Source organism: Panthera onca, chromosome A2 (assembly GCF_046562875.1).
Source record: "Panthera onca isolate mPanOnc1 chromosome A2, mPanOnc1 haplotype 2, whole genome shotgun sequence".
Lineage (NCBI taxonomy): Eukaryota > Metazoa > Chordata > Mammalia > Carnivora > Felidae > Panthera > Panthera onca.
The window spans coordinates 126,696,360-126,721,891 of record NC_138340.1 but is presented as its reverse complement, the minus strand read 5'-3'; the positions used below and the strand labels follow the sequence as shown (position 1 = coordinate 126,721,891).

Sequence of the window (25,532 nt, the reverse complement as noted above, 5' to 3'; positions counted from 1 at the left end):
TGACAGCTGGGAGCCTGGAGCCTGCTTCGGATTCTGTGTCTCCCTCTCTCTCTGCCCCTCCCCCACTTGTGTTTTCTCTCTCTCTCTCTCTCTCTCTCTCTCTCTCTCAAAAGTAAATAAACATTAATTTTTTTTAATTTCCTTTTCTGATAGGTAGAAGAAATGATCCTAAAAAAGATGCTTATATGGTATTCAAGATTTGAAAGTGTTTTTTGCCTACTTTAAAAAGTTTTTAAAAATAAGTATTTCTTTTTTCATCATATGCTTCTTTCTTCCCTAAGCTCAAGAAAAGTTAATGACAGAAAGAGAAAGAAAGAAAGAAAGAAAAGGAAGGAGAGAGGTAGGGAAGGAAGGAAGGAAGGAAGGAAGGAAGGAAGGAAGGAAGGAAGGAAGGAAAGGAAGGAAGAAAAGAAAGGAAAGAAGAAAAAGAAAGACTAGTGAATTCGAACAGTTCTGAAAGATATGTTAAATATTAAGGTTTTAATCAGTGGTCTCCCAATATCCACTCTTGACCCTCGTCTTCATCTAATTAGTCACCCACTTTAGAGCTCAGTTCACAAGTCATTTCCTCTGAGAAGCTATTCCTGATGCCCTAACTTAAGCCAGACCCTCCAAACTTCTTGTCTTTCATCATACCTCCTCCTTTCAGAATGTATTACAGTTATAATCAAACAATTGTACATTACACTACATAATTGTAAAATTATTGTTTAACATCTGCTCTAGGATATAAACTCCATGAGAACAGATAACCTAGCTGTTTTATTCCCCAGACACATGCTGTTCCCTGCAATTTCCCCAAAGGCCAGCACAACTCACTGTACTCATTAATCATTTAATAAGTATGTGTTGAATGAACACTATAGTGCACAGAACAATGCTCCCCCTCCAAAGAGGTCCACGTCGTAATCCCCAGAATCTGTGAATGTTACATTACATGGAAAAGGGGACTTTGCAGGTGTGATTAAGTTAAAGACCTGTACATGAGGGAAAATTATCCTGGATTATCTGGATCAGCCTGATGTAATTAAAAGGGTCCTTCCTTATAAGAGAGAGGGAGGAGGGTCAGAATGTGAGAAGAAAATATGACAACAGAAGTAGAGTGATGAGGCCATCAGCTAAGTAGGGGGTGCAGCCATTAGACACTGCGGAGGCCACAGATTCCCCCTGGAAACTACAGACTGTTAGCCCAGCTGACACCTGGTTTTAACTTCCTCAGACTCATTTCAGACTTCTGATCTCCACGCTATGAAATAGTAAATTTGTGTTGCTTTAAGCAAAGTAGAAAACTAATACAAATTAATTGTGAAACCTTGGGCAAGACTTATCTAGCAACCTGAATGCAAACAGAATAATAGTCAAACAACAACAACAACAACAACAACAATAATAATGGATTATGTTGCAAAACAATTGGCCTAAAACAACCCAATGACTGAACCACACTCACTATCTAACTAACCCAATGATTTGCTAGAAATCATGGGGTTAAACAGTAGGACAATTTCCTGTAATAAGAACAGCCCATAGAGTCTAGCGCTGGAGAGCTTCCTCACATACACAGACGCTAGGGAAGAAACAGTCAAAATGAAACAAAAGTGTTGGTTGTGAAGCCTTGGACAATTCCAGCACTGGCTCTTTGACTTTTTATCTCTAAAGTGGGATGAGAACTGTTAATCCCTGCCTGGCTGAGTTGGTATAAAGTGTAGAGATGCAGCATAGACAATGCCTGGGCACAGACGTGGCAGCATTGAAGAAAGAACCTCTGTACGTGCGCATTGATGCTGCTGGAGGTGATGGTGGTAAAATCAATGAAAATAATGTCGGGGGAAAAAATATTGGGATGGGAAGAGTGCCATTTAAAATAATGCTGTTTAAAAAGGTGTTGTCTTGGGGAAAGGATGTGGATAGTATGATTAAATATAGTGATGGTACTAATAGGAAAGAAGAACATTTAGCTAATGGTAAAATGAGTGTGAGGAAGAGATATTCAGTGATCAAAGGGAATGGATTTAAATATAGTGGCTTTTTTCTTTTACATTTTCCTTCCTCCCTTCCTCCCTCCCTCTCTCCCTTCCTTCTTCCCTTCCTCCCTTCCTTCCTTCCTTCCTTCCTTCCTTCCTTCCCTCCCTCTTGTCCCTGGAAGAAGAAAGTGGGATGAACCGACTTCATTCTTTCCACACATCTAGAAATCATAAATGCCCTTCAGAGCTGGGAATTGTCAGAACATGAAAATCAAATTGGGCTTTGGTGTGCCTTATCCTACATATTGGAAAATAGCCACTGTAGGATACAGCGGAATGTAGATACAATAATAGATGAGCAAATCCTACCCAAAAGCCAGATATGACACTATTTGATAAAACCTTACAAACAGAGGAGCTTCCTGCCTTTGTCTTTTTACTGAATTGAAGTCACCTCAAAGCACTTTTCCCCCCTTTCTCTTGGCTCTACTAGTCTGCCTTACTCGGCAGTTATTTATGTACTCACTGCCTCCAGTGGGTGGTCAAATCCTTGGAGACAGCTTCTCTCAAATCTGGCTCCATTTGTGAATCAACTTATACAATTAAATTTAGAGGTGTGGAAAAGCCTGTCCTAATGAACTTTTAGAAAAGATCCGAATAGATCAGTGATCTTCCCCCACCCTCAACACCTCCCCACCCCTGCATAATGCCTGCTCTTGGACAATAAAAAACATGCACCTAAAATCTTCGTTTCACTTCCCAGGGGCTTTCTCCTTTGTGGGAACCTGTCACTGCTGTCAAAAGTGTGAAGTGAACAAAAGGCACTTTCTGTAATTTTTAAATCTACTGCTGCTATAATTGATAGTAGAGAACACAATCACTAAAAGTTATTCACGGTAGAAACTTGTGCCTAAAAATACTATTTCTCTTTACTTCCTTCACTCCTAAGTGTACCAGAATTTAATTCTTTAACATCACAAAACCTGAGAAGACCCAATTAATGAATGTGTCTTGTCCAATTCACCAATACTCCCAAAATGTCAAGAGAAATTATACTGAATTCTGGAGAATCCCCGGTACGCTATCTTGTTTACATTTTCCCCTACCGTAGACAATACAATGCTATGCTTTGGCTGAAACATTTAAATGTTTGGGAAATGCTTTTCTACATAGTACTTCTTACCACAAAGCGGCTGAAAGCCTTGAAAATACTAATGTGTGTCATGGCTCTCTCAGAGGAGTATTTAGTTCGCAGATTTCCCAAACTTTTTTAACTTAAAACAACTTTCTTGTCTAGCATACCTATTAACGTCCCCCAGAGGGGGATTAAAAGCATGGGTTTTGTGCCAAAAGGGTCTGAACTGAATCTGGATTGTGCCACTCATTGGCTCTATGACTTTGAACTTTATCCACTCTAAGACTTAATTTACCTCATGTATAAAATAGGAATGATAATTATTACTTAACTCTTGCTACATTGTATTCTAATTACATTTTATTTCCGATCTTCTCTCCCAGGTTATAACACCCTTGTTGAGAAGATTATGTCTCATTCACTATTACATCTCTAGTATGTAATATGTCACACAACATAGACAAACAATAAGTGTTTGTGGAATGAATGACTAGAACGAATGATTGCACAAAGCAATGACTGACTGAACGACTATTTCTTTCTCTTTCACTATCAGTCACATGCTGGCTGTTATGCTTGTACATGAGTTTCACTGCAGGTGCGTAGGTCCCTGGTGTACAGAGTCAGTTCTCTCCCCTGACCATGTGATCCTTTGCGTTAAACCATCCACATTCCATGTGAATTTCCCTTGCCATTCCCTTAAGCCTCAATGAAACCTTAGAAGTCAAATTTCTTTGCCTGTGTTAAAATTTTGGGCTTATTTCATTCTTAGAAAACAGTGTGGCAATGGTGGGAAAGGAGTTGGAGCCCAGAGACTTCAGCACCATTAGCTCTGCTTGCAGAATGACCATGGTTACAATATGTAACCTCTCTTCTCTGTTTTCTCATCTGTAAAAGGGAAAAATAATGCTTTCCTCTCAGGGTCGTTTTCAAGATCATGGAAACAATAGCATACATTTTTAGAGGCTGATGTTGTAATTACTGTAATTTTTCCAGCTATGTGTTGGTGGCATAACAACCCAAAATAAGTATGTCAATTGTTAACACTAATGCCATGCTTACTATATGCAAAGCACTATTCCAAGTGCTATTTTGTTCAATACTCACACACGCAAATGCTGTTATGATCCCCATTTTGCAGATGAGGAAAGTGAGGCTTGGAGTGCTTAAGTACCTTGCCCAAAGTCCCACAACTAGTAAATGGCAAAGCTAGCATTCACACCCACAAACACTCTAGAGTCCAAATGCATTTTAAATAGAAAATAACAACGGAGACCATGATCTACTATATATTTAAATATCTTCCACTGAAGATCAGTAGTTACCAAGCCTCTCCTCTTGTCTGAAGACTTTGGGCTGGCTCTGGTTTGGAGGAACACTTAAATCATTCTAGACAAAAGTGTTCCGTGAACTACCATAGATTTGTGTTCCTATGTGCTCTGATGATGTTGCAGACGGTCAGCCTCTCTGTTCTTGTAGCCTACTACGACACCATGCCATAATGTCCTTGGAATTTTCCAAGTTCTTGAGTAAAGAAATCCAATATACGTATCCATGGTTCTTCAGATTCTAAGCTCCCACGCTGAGGGCTTATATCTTGCAAGCCGATGTGAGGGCCTCCTCAGTAACCCACTCATGAGGATGTTAAATAGACCCTGGAGGGAATTTGAAGTGGTAATAAGGGGGACACTATAACCAGAGGGAGAAAGTAATGAGAAACTGGAAGGAGTTAACCATAAAAATTTCAGGATCAAATGAGCACTTCAGAACCAAGCCCCTCATTGTTGATGGAGAATCTGGCCATGCCTCAGAAGATTGCTCTAGCCGAGTCATAAACACCAGTATGGCTTCCAACCAGCAAAGTTTTATAACCAGCTCACCATCTATTCCCAAGTTCTCTCTCCAACCCCCAATTACAGTTGCATCTGTATTCTGAGTTTTAATTTTTCAGGGGACAGAAGAGTGGTCCTCATACTTTAGAAACGATGCCTTAAGCAGTACATTGCCAACAGTGAAAGGTTACCGGGGAGAGATAGCAATTATCTTCATTTGCACATTGCTAACAATTTGCCCATTTGCCTATCATAATGACAAGCAAAAAATGAGCTTTTCCAAATGTCTTTGAATCCTTACATCCATTTTCTTCTGGGGGAAAAAGATCAGGCCTGGTATCTAGATTCTCTTTTCTGTGTTGGCATTTGTGCACCTGAACTGTGGAAGAAAGTGGTGCTCTGGTTGAGCCTGTCTAGATGAACCTGTCCTCGGGCTCCCAGGGGCAACCCCAGAAGCATCGTCACTCACAGCACTAGGGAGTCAGAAGGCATTTGGTGAAACACTTGCCACTTGGCTTTTTGTTTGTTTGTTTGGATTGCTTGTCTTTGTCCCTCACTACACATTGATCCCCTCAGAGAACTGAGCTGGATGAAACTCAGATTACGTCTCTGAAGGGGATCCAAGCGGCTTGTCCTATGAAGACTCTGCCAAGGCCATCTCTCTGGCCCCTTGCACTCGCAGTGCTCATTCCTGGTCTGTCTCCTCGCCAGACTGGCAACTCTGGGAGAGCAGGAATGTCTCTTCACCACCAGATCTCCAGGGTCCTCACTGCATCTCTATGCTGGAAGCATGTTTTTGTTTTGTTTCAGTAAGAAACAGGGCAACATATATTGAGTTCTTCTTTACAAAGCATTTATTGCTGAATTTGTGCTCATTATTGAAAATTTAGAAAACACAAGAAAGAACCAAAAGGAAAAAGTTGTCACTCACAAGTATGATGGCAAATTTCTTTGCAAGACTTTTCTTCTGTGCATGTAAAATCTAGTAGCCTGTTTTCCTGGGTTAACATAATATCATAACTATTTTCTTTCACTTTTTATTTCTATATGTGTTGAGCACCTAGCATGTAGCAAGGACTGTATTAGGCTTGAGCTGGGCTTTAGAACAAAAGAGGTATTTCCAAGGCAGAGAAGCAGAGGGCATGTAATTAAGGCAGAGGGGCACCAACAGCATGTTTCAGTAACGCAGAGAATGACTTTTAGGCTAACGAGAGCAGCCAAGAAAGGGCACCACAACAGAAACTTGCACTTAGATCTAGTGTCCGAGATGCTTAGATCTCTGCCCGAGATGCTGACTTTCCAGAGAGTTTCCAGGATTTGTCAGAATTTCCAGAAAAAGCCAAAATTGCATTCATGCATCTATGTTTTTAAAGTGAGGATTTCATTGGTCTGTTTTGTCCCTGTTGTCAGCCGATCAGAGTGGGCGCTGGGTGTGGTGATGGAGCCCAGTCTGCAGGTGCCAATAAGGCTGTACCACAACTTTGACCCTTTGTGAACTGATCCTAAGGAAGTCTAGGGAGTCCTAGGGAGAGGCTGAACGACCAGACCTGTGGTGGGGACACTCAAGGGCTCAGGGGCACAATTGTTCACCAACCGACACGTTAGCGTTTCAATGTTTTAAGAATCATACATTGTACGAGAGCGTCCTGGTGACCAGACTGACCTGGAGAGCAGCCTCCTTTCTCAAGTAGCTAACATGCGCTCTTAGATGTCAGCGGTCCTGCTGCCTCTGACACAAGAGCCATGGTTTGCCATCCTTTGAACTTGAGCTGGAGGAGTGTGATTTGGGGCAGAAGCCAGGGAGAGGGTTTCAGAGCCAGCCCGGAGAGGCTGTGCTGTGGCTGGCTTTGCTACCTTCCTTCCTGAAGCACCTGCTGGAAAATCCATTCCAACCCAAGTTCACACTGAGCGTTCATTCCTCTGCCCACGTTCACCCAGCATGGCTGAGGTCTTCAGAATACTACGGAGCTCTGTAATGGAAGAAGGTGTCTCCCAGGAGGGAAGAACCCACAACAGAGTCAAGCAGGGACACAAGTCCTGAACATGCATTAGCAACAACAGTCACATCTCCCAAGAGGCCTCTCCTGCTGGTAGCCACCTCCAAGGTCCCATTCCAGTACCTGTTTTTTCTTTTTCTTTTTAAATGGCTATTTATTTATTTTGAGAGGGGGTAGGGACAGAGAGAGAGTGGGGGGCGGGGAGAGAATCCAATTAGGCTTTGTGCTGTCAGCACAGAGCCCATCGTGGGGCTTGAACTCACAAACTGTGAGATCGTAACCTGAGATGAAACCAAGTGTCAGATGCTCAACTGACTGAGCCACCCAGGTGCTCCTGGTACCTATTCTTTCTGCTTAAATGCAGGGACAATGTCCTCAGTTTCCTGCAGTAAGAACCATGACACTCTTCCCTAATCCAGCTTCCTTATCGATTAGGAAGGGGAAATCTAGGGTTTGAGAGACCAAAGTTTCCTAACCAACTTATCAATTATTGAGTGGGGATTACTGGGGAAGGCTCTGGCCTAGGGCTTTACATAAATGATGTCCCATCATCCTCACAGCACCCTTATGAGGTAGGTGGATATCAATTCCCATGTTGCAGATGATTACAAGACGGCTTTCTTACATGTGAAGGACCTCTGTGGATACCGAAGGGCTCAGAGTATAACTTGCTCAACTAATAAACAGCAGAGCCGGGGTTTGAACCCAGATGTGCAAACCATCACCCATGCTCAGGTCTCACAGAAAGCAGCACGAGGAAGACTGTGGCAGGGTCAGGACGTGTTGGGAGCACGAAAGCTCTGGGAAGCAGTGCTGGGAGCAAAGACCCCCCCCCACCCCTCACCCCCAGGGCTACTTGTCCCCCAAACTGCCCACAAGTCTACAAAAATGGAATTCTATAACAATTGTTACTGGTCACAGTTAGCAAACTCTTTATACTTGCAATGTAAACTAAGAAGATGCACTTGGATGCTCTAGAAATGGTGAAAAACGGGGATGTTGAACTGGAAGAGGAGGTGAACGGGAGACGGGGGTGTTACCTTGCACCAGCAGGTTCACCGTTGGCCACCTCCTGCCGTGACGCTTCCGGACCCAAGGATCGGTTACTTAGAGACATCAGCGTAGCTCGGCAGGCAGAGGTTCAGACTACGTCTCTCCAGACACTGGCGCTGCGATCATCAGCCAGTTTCTTAGCTTTTCTGCTTCTCAATTTCCTCATCTATAAAAAGGTCATCTCTCTCAGAGCTGTTGTGAAATTAAATAAGACCGTGTTTGCAAAGTACTTAGCACGGCATCTGGCACAGAGCAAATCCCTTAATAAAGATGGTTATTAGCATGAAATTGCCTTCTTGTGAATTATTTTATCACAAATCTACGGAATAATCTCTTCACTGCAAACTTACAGACTTTAAAGATCCTAACTTTGGAAAAGACATGGAAAGGAAAGATGAGACACAAGCAGTAATGTTGTCTAACTTTGTTTTTGTAGGAGGCATGGAAATTTACACTAGAGAAGGCGAGACAGATTGTCAAGAAGTCCCCAGCTCTGGTAAGCAACTGAGGACAGTGCCTCTGTTCTCCTTGACGCATCGGTCTTCCCCCACCCCTGCTCGCGTGCCCCAAAGACCAGGGGCTACTCCAGATCCAAGCCTGCTTCCACCATTGTTGCAGTGAGGTTGAGGTAGGAAGGTGAGCCCCTCCCCCTTTTTCCGCAGTAGTGTTTCTCATTCTGGGCACTACGGACATTGGGGCTAGTTACGCCTTTGTTGTGGGCACCCTCCTGCACATCACAGCAGCATCCCTGCCCCCCACCCACTAGATGCCAGCAGCCATGACGCCCTTCCCCAGTCATGACAACCAAAACTGTCTCCTGCATTTGCCAAAAGTCCTCTGGGACTCACAGTTGAGGAGTGCTGCTCTCCAGTAGACCATTTTGGAGGAGGCTGTATCCTCCTGCCCCTCCACTTCCTAAATACTTGCCCTTGAGCTGAGCCTCGGTTTTCCTGTCAGCAAGATAGAGACAGCAGCAGCGTTCCTTTCTCAAAGCATAGGTGTGAGGACCAACAGAGCTGATGTGTGGCACGCCTGGAACTTACCAAGCACTCAATCAATACCATGTTTAGTTTAAATCATTTATCATGGAGTCAAGTATGGGACTTAGGCCCTGAATGCAAATCAGCCCCAACGCAAAAAGGAAGCAGAAAAGAAAACCTTTAAAGAACTAGGTTTCCCTCGAGGCTGAAGATCCCAGCAATAAGGAAGCATTCATCAGAGATGAGAAGGCACGGCCCTCGTCCTTGGCTTCTGCCTCATCACCTTGCTCGCCACTCACCCTGATGCGATATATCTCAGGTGGTATTGATTTGACAACACAGAAATAAAGAGGAGGAAAAGCCCTTACGGCTCATCTTGCCAGATCTAGCAAATAAAAATAGGGGATGCTCAGTTAAATTTGAATTTCAGATAAACAGTGAATAATTTTTAGTGTAAGTATGTTCAGTGCAATATTTTATCTGGCAACCCTGCTCATGGGGGGGCAGATGGGTTTTGATGTAAGGCTGAGACGTGGTGAATGGCACTATTCCGGCATTTCTACACAATCAATTAATCAATCACAATGTCTGTGTTGCCAATCATTATTTAATTCAGTGAGTAATTAAAGGCTAACAGCAGCCAGTTTAGCTAATCTGCTTAAGCCATTGAACAAGAAATTGAAACACCACATGCAACCCTTGACCACCTTCAGAACAAAACTAGAGAACAATACGGTTCTTCTTTCCTTCTTCTCAACATGCCTCTAGAAACTTACTCTCCCAGCGTTGTTAACTTCGCTAGCAAAAACTGCCTTGGCATTAGCTCAAAGGCTAATTAGGATTTTACAATTTTTCATTTCTGTCATCAGAGTTGCAAGCATAAATCCATGGAGCAGGATTCCAGTAATTCCTTGTGAAAAGCCAAAAAAAAAAAAAAAGTTTTGTTTTTTTTTTTTCACCCAACAACAATACAAAACTCCTCAAAAACCTCTTCCAATGTATTTACCCTCTGGATTTAAGCGATCAAGGAAAAAGGAATCAGAAAATGCAAATAAGTGACTCTGAATTACTGCTCAGATGATATTGGCTGCAATTAATTCCACTGTGATGGCTGACATACCTGCAGACCCAGCTAGGATGCAGAAAGCAGCACACAGTAGGTTGCATGTCATTTCAGCGCAGTCTGTTAGACTGGGGGGAGGTTAAATATTGTTGAAGGGGATGTTCCAGAAAACATCTGCATCTCAGTGAGGCTGGCAGAAAACTGAGCATCTAAGGGCTTAGAGTACCTGAGTTATGGAATCAATTTATTTAATTCTCACAAAAATTCATACACAATCAATAATATTTTTGTTATCAACCCCGTTTTACAGATGAGAGGAGTAAAGACCAGATATGTTAAGTAATTCACTCATTCCATATAGCTAGTAAGTGAGAAACCCATCATTTAAATCCATATCTTGCTACTTCTGAGTTCCTACCTTCTCCACTATGCCAGCAGCTCTCAACCAGACCTCCTCAGTACTAAATTTCAGGAAGCACCATTCACATCACAGGCTATGTAGATATTAAAACTGTGCAGTGCACGACCTGTGCAGCTGTACATGACATCCCTGATCGAAAACCTACCAACTTAATAGAATCATCCTCCCCAGTGCAATTAAACCCAAGCAAAATAATACATGGCAAGGGCTGCAAAGTACTTCACCATGCAGAAATTCAACTTCAGTTTGGCTGTGTATGCAAGAATAGTTCTTCTCTCCCCTTTGGCCTTCTGTACCCCAGTCACCACATTTTTTCTTTATTCAACCCCTGTGTATTGTTCTGTACTCATTTAACACCCTGGTGTGTGGAAAAGCTCAAGATACAAGCAGAAACCAGTTTAAATAGATTGCTAAGTGAAGATGCTACATGACCTCTGTGCCCAGGGACAGCCCAGATTGAGACTTTCACTTAAATGGGATTACGTGCAGCCAGATGCAATATTTTAAAACCATTGCTGAATCAATCACAGCCTACATTTTGCCTCTGTCTAGCAAAGTTCAAATTGAAAGGAAGGGGCTGGCACACTACAAGGGAGGGTTGCAGAAGTAACGTCCCTCTGTGTCTGTCTCATTCCTCTTTGCAAGTAAATTAGAAGAGGTTAGTCTTTCCCATATTGTGGACTGAAAGGACTGGGTTATTAAAACCTCTGTCTCAATGGGAGGAGTTCGGGGTGGGGTTGGGGGTGGGAGACATCCCTGGGCAAGCCCCATGATCTATTGTCCACATCCTAGACTGAGTTTCTGCCCAATGAATGTCAAAGACAGCTGCAGCCTTCAGGTTGAATTCTGACAGTGAACAGCTGTGCAATTATAACATTTTATTCTATTTTACCTCTTGTGCAATAATTATAAGACTGTCCATATAATTTTTTTTGATGAATTGGTTACATCTGTGTTAAAATCTACCTTGTCATTAGGTTAATTAGACCAAGGCCTTCAGATTCAAGTAAATATTAAAAGATGTAGCTCGAACATTCAAATGCAACCTGACTTTGAACTCTGAATGTGTCTGTATTTCCAAACTGCCACCGATGTTTCAGTATAATTTTATGTTGGCTTTTGTCTGACAGTCTGTCTACAGCCGGGTCTCTGGACTCAACCTTCTAAACACCCCTCCTTTTCACAACCACCCTCTCCTTTCATCTTTACAACCATGGTTCCCAACCAGTGGCAACTTTGTCCTCCCCACCCCTCCCCTGAGAACATCTGGCAACATCTGGGGACCTTTTGGGGCTGCTTGCATTAGTGGCTAGACCCCGGATATACTGCTAAACATCCCACAAGGCACAGGACAGCCCCACAACAAAGAATTGCTCAGCCCAAAATAGCAGTAGTGTTGAGATTAGAAACCCCAGGATCAGGCCTCAGGGTGTTTATCTGCCAACAGGTCCATCTGCCCCAGCTCACCTCCTCCAGGACACCCTCTCACCCCCAGAGTTATCTTTCTAAAATACAAATGTGATCTCTCTGCTTAATGTCTTCAGGAATTCCCCACAGGATAACACACAGTGCAGCATCCTAGACTTGTCCTAATGTCTCCTTCCCTCCATGGTTCACCATGTCCTCGTGGCTCCCTACACGCCAGCCAGGGTGAAACATTCGGCCGCCCCCCGAGGTGCCACACCCAGCATGATGATACTCCCATGGCGTCGTGTGGGGGGCTCCCTGTGCCAGCAGCCACGCTTCTCCTGCTTCGGTGATGGCTCCAGTAACCTGGGACCATGGTGAAATGTGGACTCTGCTGTGGGGCCTGAGACTCTGCATTTCCCAAAGCTCCCAGACAAGGTCAATGCTCCTGGTTGGTGATCACATTTGCATCAGCCAGGAGCTAGAGCAGTGGTTCGCAAACTTCAGCGAGCACCAGAATGACCTTGTGCAAGCTATGCAAACACTGGTTCCAGGGAACCACCCCAGGCTTTCCAATTCCTTAATTGGATCAGGGTGGGGCTCACACATTGCACCTGTGGCAAGTCTGTGGACCAGACTTGAGGTCACAAATCCTAGAACATCTACCTTCCTACTTGACTTCTGGCTCATCTCCTGCCTCCTCCTCTGGGTTCCTAGATAGCCACGTTAATGCCTAGACCCCTGCAAACCTCACAAAGCATGCTAAGAGCTGAGATACTCACCCCTCCACCCCGCTAGACGGTGACTGCAGTGAGGACAAGGACAGCCTCTTCTGTCTCCGTGTCGTGCATATGGATGGAGGCACCAATCAGGATTGTTTCTCTCATCCTAGAAAGTTAGGCAAACTTCACAAAGATACTTAAAAACTTCATTTATAATGTGAAAAGGAGGTTGCCTTGTTCTCCTCTGCCAGGGTTAATATATCACCAACACCACTGATACAACTCATAGCCACCTGAAGGACTCTGTAGGCTGGCAAAATCAACGATCTCTCCTCCTTCACCGATAAATGCTACTTTCTAACTTTTCTACCGTGTTGTCTTTTTCTTTCATCTGAGGAAAACATCATGGAAACCACAATCACTGTAAGAGTACCACCCAGTAAAAAGCCAGGGCTTTTAATTTGTCCCACAGCTAGAGAGTTCTGGAAACTGCTGTCTGAAATCCCTTGCTCATGAAGCTTGAGGAATTTCATCTGCACACCTCACCTGCCCCCACTTCCTGCCCACCACCCCCGCCCCAAGGAAAGGGGACTTCCTTCTTCCTTCTCCCCAAGGCATGTCTCCCCATTAGTCTTTATTTTCTCTCCTAATAGGCTGGGCTTATTCTATTTGAAAATGTTCTTTGTTTCAACCCTTTCCCAAAGCCTTGAGTACAAGGAGGGAGAGGAATGTTGTTGCCCAAGTGGGATGGACCATGAGGGGCCAGATCCTCTAGGGAAGAAGTGGAGAATACGTGAAGGTAGGAGTGGCTGGCTGTGTGAGGAAGGGGGAGCCTTCAGGCTGAGCCCCCAGCAAGAACAAAGGCACAGAGACGGAGTGAATATGGAGTGTGGGCACAGGAACAAGAAGTAAATTAAGTTAAATACAATGGCCCAGTTTCTGAAGGAAAGAGGGTCCAGAAATCCAGACTATAGGGCCGGCGGGAGAAGAAGGGCCTTTACAAGTTGTGGGGCTATTCCTTGAACTAAGCAACTTTTTTGTCATCTTTTTTTTCTCTCCAGAAATATTCCAGAAGCAGTGCTGATATTTGTTCCCTCCCGTTTTTGGCCAAGATCTGTCAGAAGATTAAATTGTATGTATACTATTTCTATCTCCCCAAGTATTGGCATGAGATGGCATCTTTGGTTGTCTCTGTTTTCCAGTGACTGAAATGATCGCCAGATGTTAAAAGTGTCTTCCTGAAGGGGAAAGTGTTTGTTGCTCATGACTTGTACAGAGACTAAAGGACAAATGAGCTCTGAACAAATCATTTCGGAAATACACTGCATAGTAGTTATCTTTGAACCTTAAGGCCTGACTTCTATCCTGGGCTGGGACCCGTGAAACTTCTGGGCAGCCTGGTGCACACCCGTGCTGCATGTGGGGACAGCCCCTCCTTGCTGTGTAAGACACAGTCAAGGCTAGCAACTCGTCATGGAAGGGACTCAACATCTTTAGTGCAAGGCACTCATGAGGCTACAAAGGGACCATTTTATCACAGGGTGCAACCTATTACCTAAAGACTCTGACTCAGATGTGTATGAACAGGGTTGCAAATACAAAGACACTGTCCCTGGGGCATCTAGGTAGCTCAGTAGGTTGAACATCCGACTTCGCCTCAGGTCATGATTTCACGGTCTGTGGGTTCAAGCCCCATGTCGGTCTCACTGCTGTCAGCACAGAGCCCGTTTCGCGTCTTCTGTCCCCTCTCCCTCTGCTCTTCCCCCGCTTATGCTCTCTCTCTCAAAAATAAACATTTAAACAACAACAACAACAAAACACTGTCCCGAATTCCCACGACCTCCTGTCTCCGTTTAAAATCCCATACCCCAGCTCTACTCTGAGTCTGAGGTTGTGCTGGGTGTCATAGGAATCACTGTCCAGAACTTTAAAAGATGGAACGGTGTGCTAAGAGGGTCACATAGTACACGGACGTTGCTCTAGGTGCTGGACATGGAGCCTGCAAACATTTCCGTATCCAGTCCTCGCAATTCCACGAAGTAGAGATTGTTATTATTCCATTTCACAGTGAAGGACACTGAGTCTTAAAGAGATAGCTTCTCTCAGCAGCCAGGTGTATCTGGTCCTGACTGGCTCTCCTTGTGAGGGCTTGGAGATGAATTGGGCTGCACATCTGGACTGAGAGGCTACAGTAGTTTCTTAGCATAGCTGTAATAATATACCTACAAAACTGGACGGCTCAGAACAACAGAAATGTATCCTCTCTCAGTTCTCGAGGCTGGAAGTCTGAAAGCAAGGTGCTGGCGGGACTACTCTGAGACTCTGCTCCCTCTGAGGTTGCCTCCGAGATACTGGGTCAAATCCTTCCTTGCCTCTTAGCTTCTTTTTTTGGTAACTTTTTAAATGTTTATTTATTCTTGAGAGAGAGACAGAGTGTGAGTGGGGGAGGAGCAGAGAGAGAAGAAGACACAGAATCTGAAGCAGGCTGAGCTGTCAGCACAGAGACCATCATGGGGCTCAAACTTACGAAATGGTGAGATCATGACCTGAGCCAAAGTCGGATGCTTAATGGACTGAACCCTCCAGGTGCCCCAGTTTGCCTCTTAGCTTCCGGTGGAGCCGGCAATCCTTGGTGTTCCTTCGCTTGCAGATGCAACACTCAATCTCTGCCTCCAGCCTACATGGCCATCTCCCCTGTTTGTCCACCTTTTCCTTTTATAAGAACAGCAGTTGTATTGGATCAGGGTCCAGCCTAATGGTGTCATCTTAACTCATAATATCTACAAAGACCCTATTTCCAAACAAAGGTCACATTCACAGGGACCCAGGGTTAGAATTTCAACATGACTCTTTGTGAACATTCAACCTGTAATAAGAGGCACTTTTCCTACATTTCTCCATCCTTCATCTCATGAGTTTCATGGCAGCTAAATCCACTAAACATCTTCCCTCTGCTGTGAAAGTTCCCCAGGAGAGGACAAAACTATCTTCTGACCTATATTCAAAGCTTCTTGGAGATCCAAGAGTTGAAAAACTTTTCCTGGTTCATCTGCCCACATGAGCTCCTGCAAGCCAGCTGTGCAAAATGCTGGCCTGGGTCCCAGAAACAGTATCAACATGACTTTTCATGAATAGGGGTGGACACAGCACCAGGATGTGGGCAGTGGAGGGGAAATAGAAGACATGAAAGAAAATGCTGGAAGGCTGAGATGCAGCCAGCTCCCCAGGTCCCCAGTCATTTCATCATGCCTAGATCTTGCTGAATTGAGACACCTGTCCCCTTCTTGCTGAAGGCATCATTGCATTTTCTATGTCAAACGTGGGCCAGCAGGACCCAAAGTGACAACTCTTCAATTGAACCACCTTTGAAAAATTGAATTCAAGAGCATCTGTGGCCAGGGATTTTCCTGGCCCAATTTAAAAGGGAAATTTTTCTTTTATGAAAAAGCAAAAGCAGGGTGTATTTTCTTTCTAAAAATCATTGTGCTTTGAATATAATTTGCACCAGAACACAATTTATTCAGTGCTTTATGGTTTACAAAGCACATTTAAATGCAGCCTCATTTATTCTTCAAAACAACCTGTGGCTCAGTAATAACAATAACTGAAAGTTGGATAACTGGACAGTAAGGTCTGTGCACCAGGAACTCTTGTCAATGCAACTTTACAAGGCAGATGGCATTATTTTTCCCTATCTAAAGAGGTAAAGTCTTTTTCCCAAGGTCATGGAGCTAGTAATAAATAAATCTGACATTTGAATCGGCAGCCTGATTGCAAAGGCCATTCTCAGAGCCACCCAATTGTCTGTCCCTTGACTCTTAGCCCTCCTTTTAGATGAGCAAGTAGGTTCTAGCACACTGAGTGTCTGACCCACTAAGCACAGTGAGCAGTGGTAGAGACAAGACCTACGTGTCTTCTATTAGATAATCCTTTGATAGACTCCCTTCCTGTAGGAATGCCTTCCTATTCTGTGCCTCTCCCGCCCGCATCCTGTTTGGTCTAATGCCTGCCAAATACAGTGAGGTATCTCCACCGTGGGAAGTTCTCCAGCTCTGCTACTAGACGTTGGGCTCGCCCTTAGTACCCTGAGCTCACCGGTACCTGCTCCTGCATCAAGCTCTGGTACTGCAGCTTCCCATCAGGTTCCCACATACCCTCAGCTCCTGGAGATCACAGACACCATTCTCAGCAAAACTTTTATCCTTGTACTTACCACAGTGCTTTGCAATTAGTAGTGCATAAGTCAAGAAAAGACACTATTTTAGGGGCGCCTGGGTGGCTCAGTCGGTTAACCGTCTGACTTCGGATCAGGTCATGATCTCGCGGTCCGTGAGTTCGAGCCCCGCGTCAGGCTCTGTGCTGACAGCTCAGAGCCTGGAGCCTGTTTCAGTCTGTGTCTCCCTCTCTCTCTGACCCTCCCCTGTTCATGCTCTGTCTCTCCCTGTCTCAAAAATAAATAAAATGTTAAAAAAAAAAATTAAAAAAAAAAAAAAAGAAAAGACACTATTTTATTGTGTAAGATACCAGACTACTACCTACCATGGGGACAATCAAGTTTTTTGTTGTTTTCATTTTGTTTTGTTCTGGTCAGCATTGACAGTGCCTACAAACTATTTTTTATCATAACAATGGCAAGTCAAGAGAGTCCCCTCTAATAATCTCTTCTTTGTATTTAATTTCCATATGCATTAATCTGCATATGGATAATTTCACGTAAACATGGACAGACTATCCTATCCTATGTTAATTCCCTGTAGTTCATCATTATTTTCCTTGCCTTTTTTACTTGTTCCTTCTTCCCCATGACCTACTCCTTCCAACCATGTCAGTCCGCATCCCCACGACCAAGGTGAGCCATGGTGTATTCTTTCCTGGTTTTCTCTGCTCTCATTTCATCTTGCAGGGATGCGTGTAATGCAGCCACATGCATATGAAACAGACCCATTCCCAGCCCTGGAGTGCTGCCTGGGACTCAGTTGTGAGGCAGCTACACGTGGAAACTTTTTTTTCTCCCTAGTTTGCTTTTGTTGTCATGCCCCAGTTTCATGAAATGCTTTTAGGGAGTTTGAACTTGAATAGCTATTCTATTATGTAATGAATAATATTCACCTGCAATTACAGTTGTTCACTGGATCAAGCCTGCTAGCTCAACAACTGGCAGTAATGAGCAATGGCTCTATTGGAAATGTATTTTACATTCGTCCCCGAGTGGGTGATTAGCTGCTCCAGCCAACAAGACCATTGGGTAGAATATTGTGTCCCTGGAAATCTGAAAGCCTGAAGAGGGTCCATGGATTGGATTTGAGATGGCTCCAGAAACTAAAATGTCATAAGAGCAGATGCCTGACTCCCATTTGCCCAGCCCTAGAAACTATCCTTGGAATAACTGTTACCACTGCACAAAATAACAAAAAGAGCTCATGTTTTGTGAGTGCTTACCACATCCTTGGCATGGATCTTCACGCTTCACATGGACCAACTCACTTGGTCTTTACCACAGCTCTAGGAAGCAGACACGGATACTGGCCCCATTTTACAAATGAGAAAACACAGGTACAAAAGATGAAATGAATCTGTCTAAGGTTATATAGCAAGTAGAGAGCAGACCTGGGATTCAAACCCAGAGAGTCTAATTTCAGAACCCAGAACTATGTTAAGAGGCTTCCTATGACTTTTCTTCTGGAACTCTGCTATGTTCTACTACATCTCTGCTAGAACATTCTTCACCCAATTACATGCTTTGAAAATGCTTTCTCATCCTTTAAATCTCAACTTAAGATCACTTCTTCCCTTGTATAGTATTAGAAGTGTTTTCCCTTTTGGTGCACAACACTTTATAGCATTTTCTCCATCATACTGTAGTTATCTATTGATGCATTGTTTACTCCTACCCATCATTAAGCTCTTCTGGAAATATATTCTCCCCTAACATCTAGTATCATGTCTGGTGCACAGCAGAGACTCCAAAAATGCCTGTGGGATGAATGAATGAATGAATGAATGAATGTTCCAGCATACAACTAGACACCTGTAAGGATATATGAAGTATCAAATTTAGATACAGTTTTGCACAGGTAATGTTAGTGAGCGTCAAACAATGTCTTGTCTAAAACCTTGGAGCCGGATGTGATCGGAAACTCAGAATTTTCCGGATTTTAAGAAAAGTGACATATGGTGCATATACCTTACGTCACCTAACACTCTCAGTACCTTCTGAGAAAACACATTTGTATTTCAGCAGTGAAATGTATAAATATTCACACTAAGTAGGGTAAAGTCTATGAATTGCCTTCTATCAGTTCAGATCAAGTTTTCCACCAATGAATTTTCTGCAAAGTTAAAAAAAAACTGTTTTCATAGCTGTTTGGATTGGAGACTATGAATAAGAGATTGTGGAGTTTATATAAATTGCAGTTTATGCTACTTTGAATGACCAATCAACCCCCTTGTGTCTAGAATGTATGGTTTTGAGGGGCACCTGGGTGACTCAGTCAGTTAAACGTCTGACTTCAGCTCAAGTCACATGGTCCCTGAGTTCAAGCCCCGTGTCAGGCTCTGTGCTGACAGCTCAGAGCCTGGAGCCTGCTTCGGATTCTGTGTCTCCCTCTCTCTCTGCCCCTCCCCTACTCGGACTCTGTCTCTTTCTCTCAAAAATAAAATAAAAACATTAAAAAAATTAGAAAGTATGGTTTTGGTTAGTTACTTTGAGCCTTTAAAATAAGCAGATGAAGTTTAATTTAATGAATGCGTTTTCTAATTCTAGAGGCAACTCGTTGTTTCCTCAAACTCTCATCCTCAGGATGGCAAAAGGGTGGCAGACTAACTGTGACCTTTCACCTAACATCTTTCCCAGACTGAAAATACGACTGTTTGGATCTATACCCTGTGTGTGTGTGTGTGTGTGTGTGTGTGTGTCCTTCTTTTCTCAACTAAAGACTACGATAGCTGTCCAAGAGGTACATGGGGGAAATATGTACATGGGGAAAAAGTACCGAGAGAGGCCTACCACCTAGACTTCTGGTGGGACCACCATCCCAGAGTTAATAAGACAGGCTCTGTGATACCAATTAGTCTCCGTGCTGGCTCTTGCTGAATCCATTTGCCTTGAGGCTCTCACAACTGCTGATTCAAAAGACCATTTAACAAATCCTGTAAAGGATCATGTTGCTCTCTACATTCTAGGCTCTAAAAATAGCCTCAGCCGGCCATATGATGGCACTACCCTGCTACCCCATAAGAGAGGGAAAGCAGTGTTTGCCCTGCAGAAGCTGGGACAAGTTTGGTAGGGAAGACGCAGGGGGAGAGCCTCACTTGGGGGAGGCGTCTGTGGCTTTAGCATGAATTTGCTTGGTCATCAATCACATCAGAGTCTTTGGTTTTCCGGGCTCATGAATGGGAGTGAACGTTGCCAGCTAAAGCGCCTCAAGATTCTTAGAGTTAGTGGTTTAAAAGAGTAGAATTTTAAGAAAAGACTTCCATCACAGAATGTGTAAAATGGCACAAATTCAATCCGTGGCGCTGAGCTCATTGGACCAAAAATGCAGTCTCCTTCTTTTCTGGGCATCTCAACCTCAATATCCCATGTTCTCCAAAATGTTGATTCAATTGTTTCATTTCCCCATATGGGCCAAATTAATATCAGAGAGAAAATAGTTCTAATTAGGTGGAGAACAGAGATTGGCAAACTTTGGCGGGCACTCTTCCATATCATGGAGGCACTTAATTTTATTTTTAGAATGGACTTCTATCACACATACTCAACATAGCCATATCTGAAATGTCTCTGTTTGTTTTCACAAACACAGTTTCTTTTTTTTCTTAGCTCACCAGCTGTTTTGTTTTCTTTTTTCTAGAGCTATAAAAAATTCTGTGCCATTCAAAGATGTAGATTCAGACAAATACAGTGTTTTTCCAGTAAGTATTGTTAAGAGTAACCAGATGTTCATTAAATATTGTACTGCTTTCTACAAATATCTTTCCTTTAATAAGACAAGACTGAATTCAATTTGAATGTATTAATTATTTGATAATGCACTATTTTATGATTTTTATGCACTTTTTTGTCATCTTAATAATACATGAACCATCAGAGTGGGTCTTAGGCTGAGGCTGTTTTTTGTCTCCTGAAGCCATTCCCAGCTGGGTGTTTCAGTTATTTTGAAAGGTGTTGAGAATTATTTGGGAAATTCTTAAGCCTACTTTTAGAGCGTGCGTGTGTGTGTTTATGAGTGTGTACATGTTTGACTTAGAGCACATTGGATATCAGGATGTTCGCTGTGAAAGCAAACAGGCAAGAAACAGATGTAACTCCCCAAAGTTGGTGGGATTCTCAGATATGCTACCTGGGAATGGGGGAAACAAAAACATTGTTTGACATTATCATGACTCTTGATTCTTTCAAATCAAGGATCAAGGCAGGTCAATCACATAATAAATCCACACAATTAGCCAGTTTTGCTAGAGATTTTGAAATTGTCCAGTAAAACAATTCATCATTTGACCAAATAAAAAAAAATTGCTTTGGAGGCTAAGAAGATTGGTGATTAATAAAGTTCAGAGAGTTGGACGTTCCTGCTGTTTGTGGAAGTGGACACACACACACGAACACATGCATGTTCATATATACACATGTGTGTACAGCATGCATCCACATAACCGCACCTGTGAGTACACACATGCCCACATACATACACATTCACACACTTACACTCCCATGCTCTCATGTATGGCACACACCCAACAGCACATCCACACCCACTCACACACACACTACCTGGTATTAGCCCTGGTCACCTCACACAGCATGACTTAGCATATTAATCTTCATTTTCTTAGTAATCTCTAGTGTTCCTAGACTGCATGCAAATTAAAAATTGCACATGTCAATACCCCTCAGACAGCTCTGACTGTCCTTCCTCATGGATAATAACAGTGGAAATGACCCTTCCTGTGTGTGCTCTTCAATTTCAGACGCTGAGGGGCTATCACTGGCGAGGGAGGGATTGCAATGACAGCAACAAGATGGCATACCCGGGCAGGAGGTACGTCTCTGCTGGTCACTGATTTGGAAAATTACCTTCTTTAAAGGAGGCCTGAGGTGTAATCCCATCCCCAGCCTAGGGGATTTGTATTTACAGAGACAAGGGACCTCCTTGTCCCTACTGAAGTAAAGCTCAGTGAGGAAAGAACAGCATTCGTTCATCATCTGTCCGGGAAGTGCTCATCGGGCACCTGCTAATTGTCAACACTCTGCCTCATGTTGGGCAGTAAACAAAATGGCAGAAGGGCCTCCTCTCACGGAGCTTACCATCTAGTGGGAGAGAGAAGCAAGGCAGCAGGCTATGGTGGACATGTGTCTGGCCTTCTGCACGACTTCTGCATACAGGACTGAGCCCAGAAACAGCAGCCTCTCCCCCTAGGAGTGAGGACAGAGGTCTGTGAATGGAGCACATGTCACATTTTAGTCCCAGGTTGATGTTCAAAAACTGGATATGCCAAAAAAAAAGGGGGGGGGGCGGGGATACGCCAGTCTTCATTTTAGCTGTGATTACAGAGCCAAAGCATTCAATTTACCAGATGTGTGGGATTTTAGAGGCATCACTGTAATGGCTTCGCCTATGTAAATAAGGCGGACGGCAGATTCATTCACTCTGCCCATCAGCACTGTTCCACAACAACACAGTGCATGAATATAGGCCGTTGTTAAAAGGCTGGATTTGGTCCAGGGTGCCCAGAATATATCCAAAATCAAGATCATGGCAACAAGGCCAAGTGGAGGCTTCTGTGTGCCACTGACAATAATGTGTGTCACTCCTCTTTGAAGAACCTGTTGTCTATCGGTGACACTTCATTGAACACTCATTCATTCATTCATTCATTCATTCATTCAGCTAATATTCGCAGAGCAACAAGTATATGCTGAAAACCAATGTTGATGTTTTCCTCTTAGGCCAGATAACTGGGATGTACATGAGGATTCAAACTGTAATGGCATTTGGGTAAGCAACTAAATTCAAATTTAACCCTGTTCTCTTGCTTTCTGCCCTCCTTAAAAACCTATTGGCTTTAGTCAGACCTAAAGAAGGAGGTGACAGACAAAAGCAAATCTTTTTCTGCAACTTGAAAGAGGAGGATAGACTCCAATCGCACATGATGTCAGTGATGGGATGAGAGTTGAGGGTCTCTCAGTCAAAGCCCCGTTAAGCTTGTCTAAGATCACCCACCGCTAACCCCTTTATTCTGTGTTCGGTCATAGGACATTAAATAAAGAACGCTGTTACCAAAGGCGACCCAGCTATTGGAGCAAACCTCTTGCTGCCACCACGCCATCCAGCCATTTCTTTTTTGTCTCATGAACCTAGCCAGGCAGGGTGGAAACTCCCCTGTAGTTATCCCACTACCCACCTCTTGAGGCATCTAATGCTGGTGCCCCAGTTCTCTATGAATATCAGATTTTCAGCTTTCAGGCAGAAAGAGGGAAGAAAGGAGGAAGGCCAAGCACTTACCTGAGAACAACAATGGCAGCAGCCCCACGTTTTGTGATGTCTTGAGCTAATATAGGATTTGAGAGTCCTCATGAAGGAAAAGAATACCAAAATACAAAATCAAGTATGAAAGTACATAATTAATTAGAACAATAGAAGAAATCCCAACCAAGTACTGGAGTCTTGGACATTCAGGTCCCTTGGAAATGGTAGGATGTGCAGCAGCATCCCTGGCCTCTACCCACTAGATGCCAGTCTCTCCCCCTCCCCCTGTTGTGACATGTCTCTAGACATTGCCAAATGTCCATGGGGGGTGGGAGTGGGGAGGGATCCAGCCCTGGCGAGAATCGCTGCTCTGGAAGCATCAGTCCTTAGGAAGTGGAGATGTCAGGACGCTTAGAGCTCCAGCTCAGAGACTGCAGAATACACACTGACCTTGTGGCCCCATCACCCGGTGGGTCCACAGCGCCCCCTCGCGGTCACACTGCAGCACTCCAGACGCTGCCCTGAATCTGCTAGTCCCGCTTCTGGATCCCTCCTCATTCCTGCCCCAGCTCCTTAAAGCCCACCTCATTTACACAGTGTTGCTACGTTGAATTAAGGGCTCAAAAGACATTAATGGGTTTTATCCACCGATTTGCCTTTGTACTTTTTAAAGCCATTAGGGAAGGCCTCAGTGTATGCGTCTCATAAATCTTAAAACAAACAGCTAATCTCATCATTTCTCTTTTAAAGGGTGTTGATCCAAAAGATGGAATTCCATATGAGAAGAAGTTCTGTGAAGGTATGAATTGTAAATTCGTGTGATTATTACAACAGGACACTTTTCTAGACTGAGTCAGATTGAAGGGAGCAGACCACCCAAAGTGAGGAAATGCCTGATGCTACAATTTAAAGTTGACCATTTGACCTTTATTTTCATGAAAAAATCAGAAAAAGACATGAACAAGATTGCAGAAAATGGAGACAGGAGAAAATGGATGTAGAAAAAGCAAAACTGAATTTGTTTAACTGACTCCTTTATGTGGGGATTGGAAACCACAACGATCAGGCCAGAAAGGGCTGTAGGAGAGTACAAGGTAACTGAAATCTAGCACTTCTGCAAATAAGAAAACAAATAGAGGTGATCATTTCTCATATTCTTCATGTCCTTCTCAATAGACTACAAGGTCAGACATCCAGGCTTATACTGACTGAGTCCCTGTGTCAACTGGGCTAAAGATTCGTATCTGGGTGACTTGAGGGAGACCTCCAAGTTACAGCCATTGAGAGTTCCCAAAAATAGCTGAGCAAAACCTCTGCATTCTAAAGCCCAAATTCCCCAGACATCTGAGCTACCAGTACTGTTAGGAGAAACCTATAATCACCGACACACTACTGAAAATATGCTCCTGGTGATACCTAAAGTATCTCAAACAATACCCTCTGGTAGCACCACTTTTTATGTTTATGCAATGCTTTTCCGTAAAACTTAAAAGCATTTCAATCATTTGTTCATTCACTCATTCATTCATTCATTCATTCATCCAACATATATTTCCTGAATACCTATTCCTATTCTGCACCAAGGCTATACTATACTTGGCTCTGAGTTTTCCTGGGCAAACGTGATACAGTCCTTGACCTCAATCAACTTAGTCTAATTGTCTTTAAAATCTCAGAGGGGTAGAAAGGGAATAGAAAATGTAAAGATTCAGTGCATAGTTTGCAGTTTAGAAATGTTTATTGGATGAATAAACAATGAATGAACAAATGACAAATAAATAAACAAACTCAGATCTAAGCGAAAGATCTTCATGTGAGGCTCTGGGATCACTGTGGGAAGCCTCTTGGACACCCCACATCCCAAGCCCTCCTGGATGTCCTGGACCTTCTCAGTCCAGGTGCTCAGTCACTCAGCATTCAGTCCGAGAGCTAATTGTCACTGATGCCCAAGATAAGGAGCCACTGAAATGAGGCTAGACAATCCTCCAGCATGATTTGGGGGATTTGGAGCTAGGGGAGAGAGGCGTCCCTGACTCTGGGAGGCATCAGTTGATTCTTTCAGCATCTTAAGGGATTTAAAAGAGTACATGCATCACCCACAAGTAAATGGATTGTGTAGATGGGCCTCAGAAGCAGATCAAGTGATTCCTAACCTCCAAATAGGCCTGCGCAGGTACCTTTTTATGTTCATCTCCCATGAATCAGCCAGGATTGTCCATCCAGTGCTGTTGTGTACATGGATTAAGGGCTTTAAAAGACCATAACATTTTTGAAGAATCAAAATTGCTCCATGATAAGAGGAATTCTTCAAATGAATTATAACAGAATTCAAGAGAGCAATTTCCAAAACTAAAATTTAGGGTGTATTTCTGAGTTCAGATAAAGTTTTGATTTATTTATTCATCCATCCTTCACTCGTGATGTTGCACAGCAGTTTGTTTTATGCTGAGCTAGGAAACACACCTGCATCTGTACAGCTTAGCTAGCAG

At 43.5% G+C, this 25,532-nt stretch overlaps 1 protein-coding gene across 3 annotated transcripts in view; it reads left to right on the top strand.

The window, feature by feature from the left end:
* Positions 1-25,532, top strand: part of AOAH (acyloxyacyl hydrolase) — a 167,599-nt gene that overhangs the window by 49,951 nt on the left and 92,116 nt on the right. For all 3 annotated transcript variants that reach the window (XM_060632886.3, XM_060632887.3, XM_060632884.3), the window contains exons 6-11: positions 8,418-8,477; positions 13,636-13,706; positions 20,428-20,488; positions 21,545-21,615; positions 22,524-22,572; positions 23,794-23,842. In XM_060632886.3, the coding sequence (XP_060488869.1) occupies positions 8,418-8,477; positions 13,636-13,706; positions 20,428-20,488; positions 21,545-21,615; positions 22,524-22,572; positions 23,794-23,842 (361 nt within the window). The remainder of the gene's footprint in view (positions 1-8,417; positions 8,478-13,635; positions 13,707-20,427; positions 20,489-21,544; positions 21,616-22,523; positions 22,573-23,793; positions 23,843-25,532) is intronic.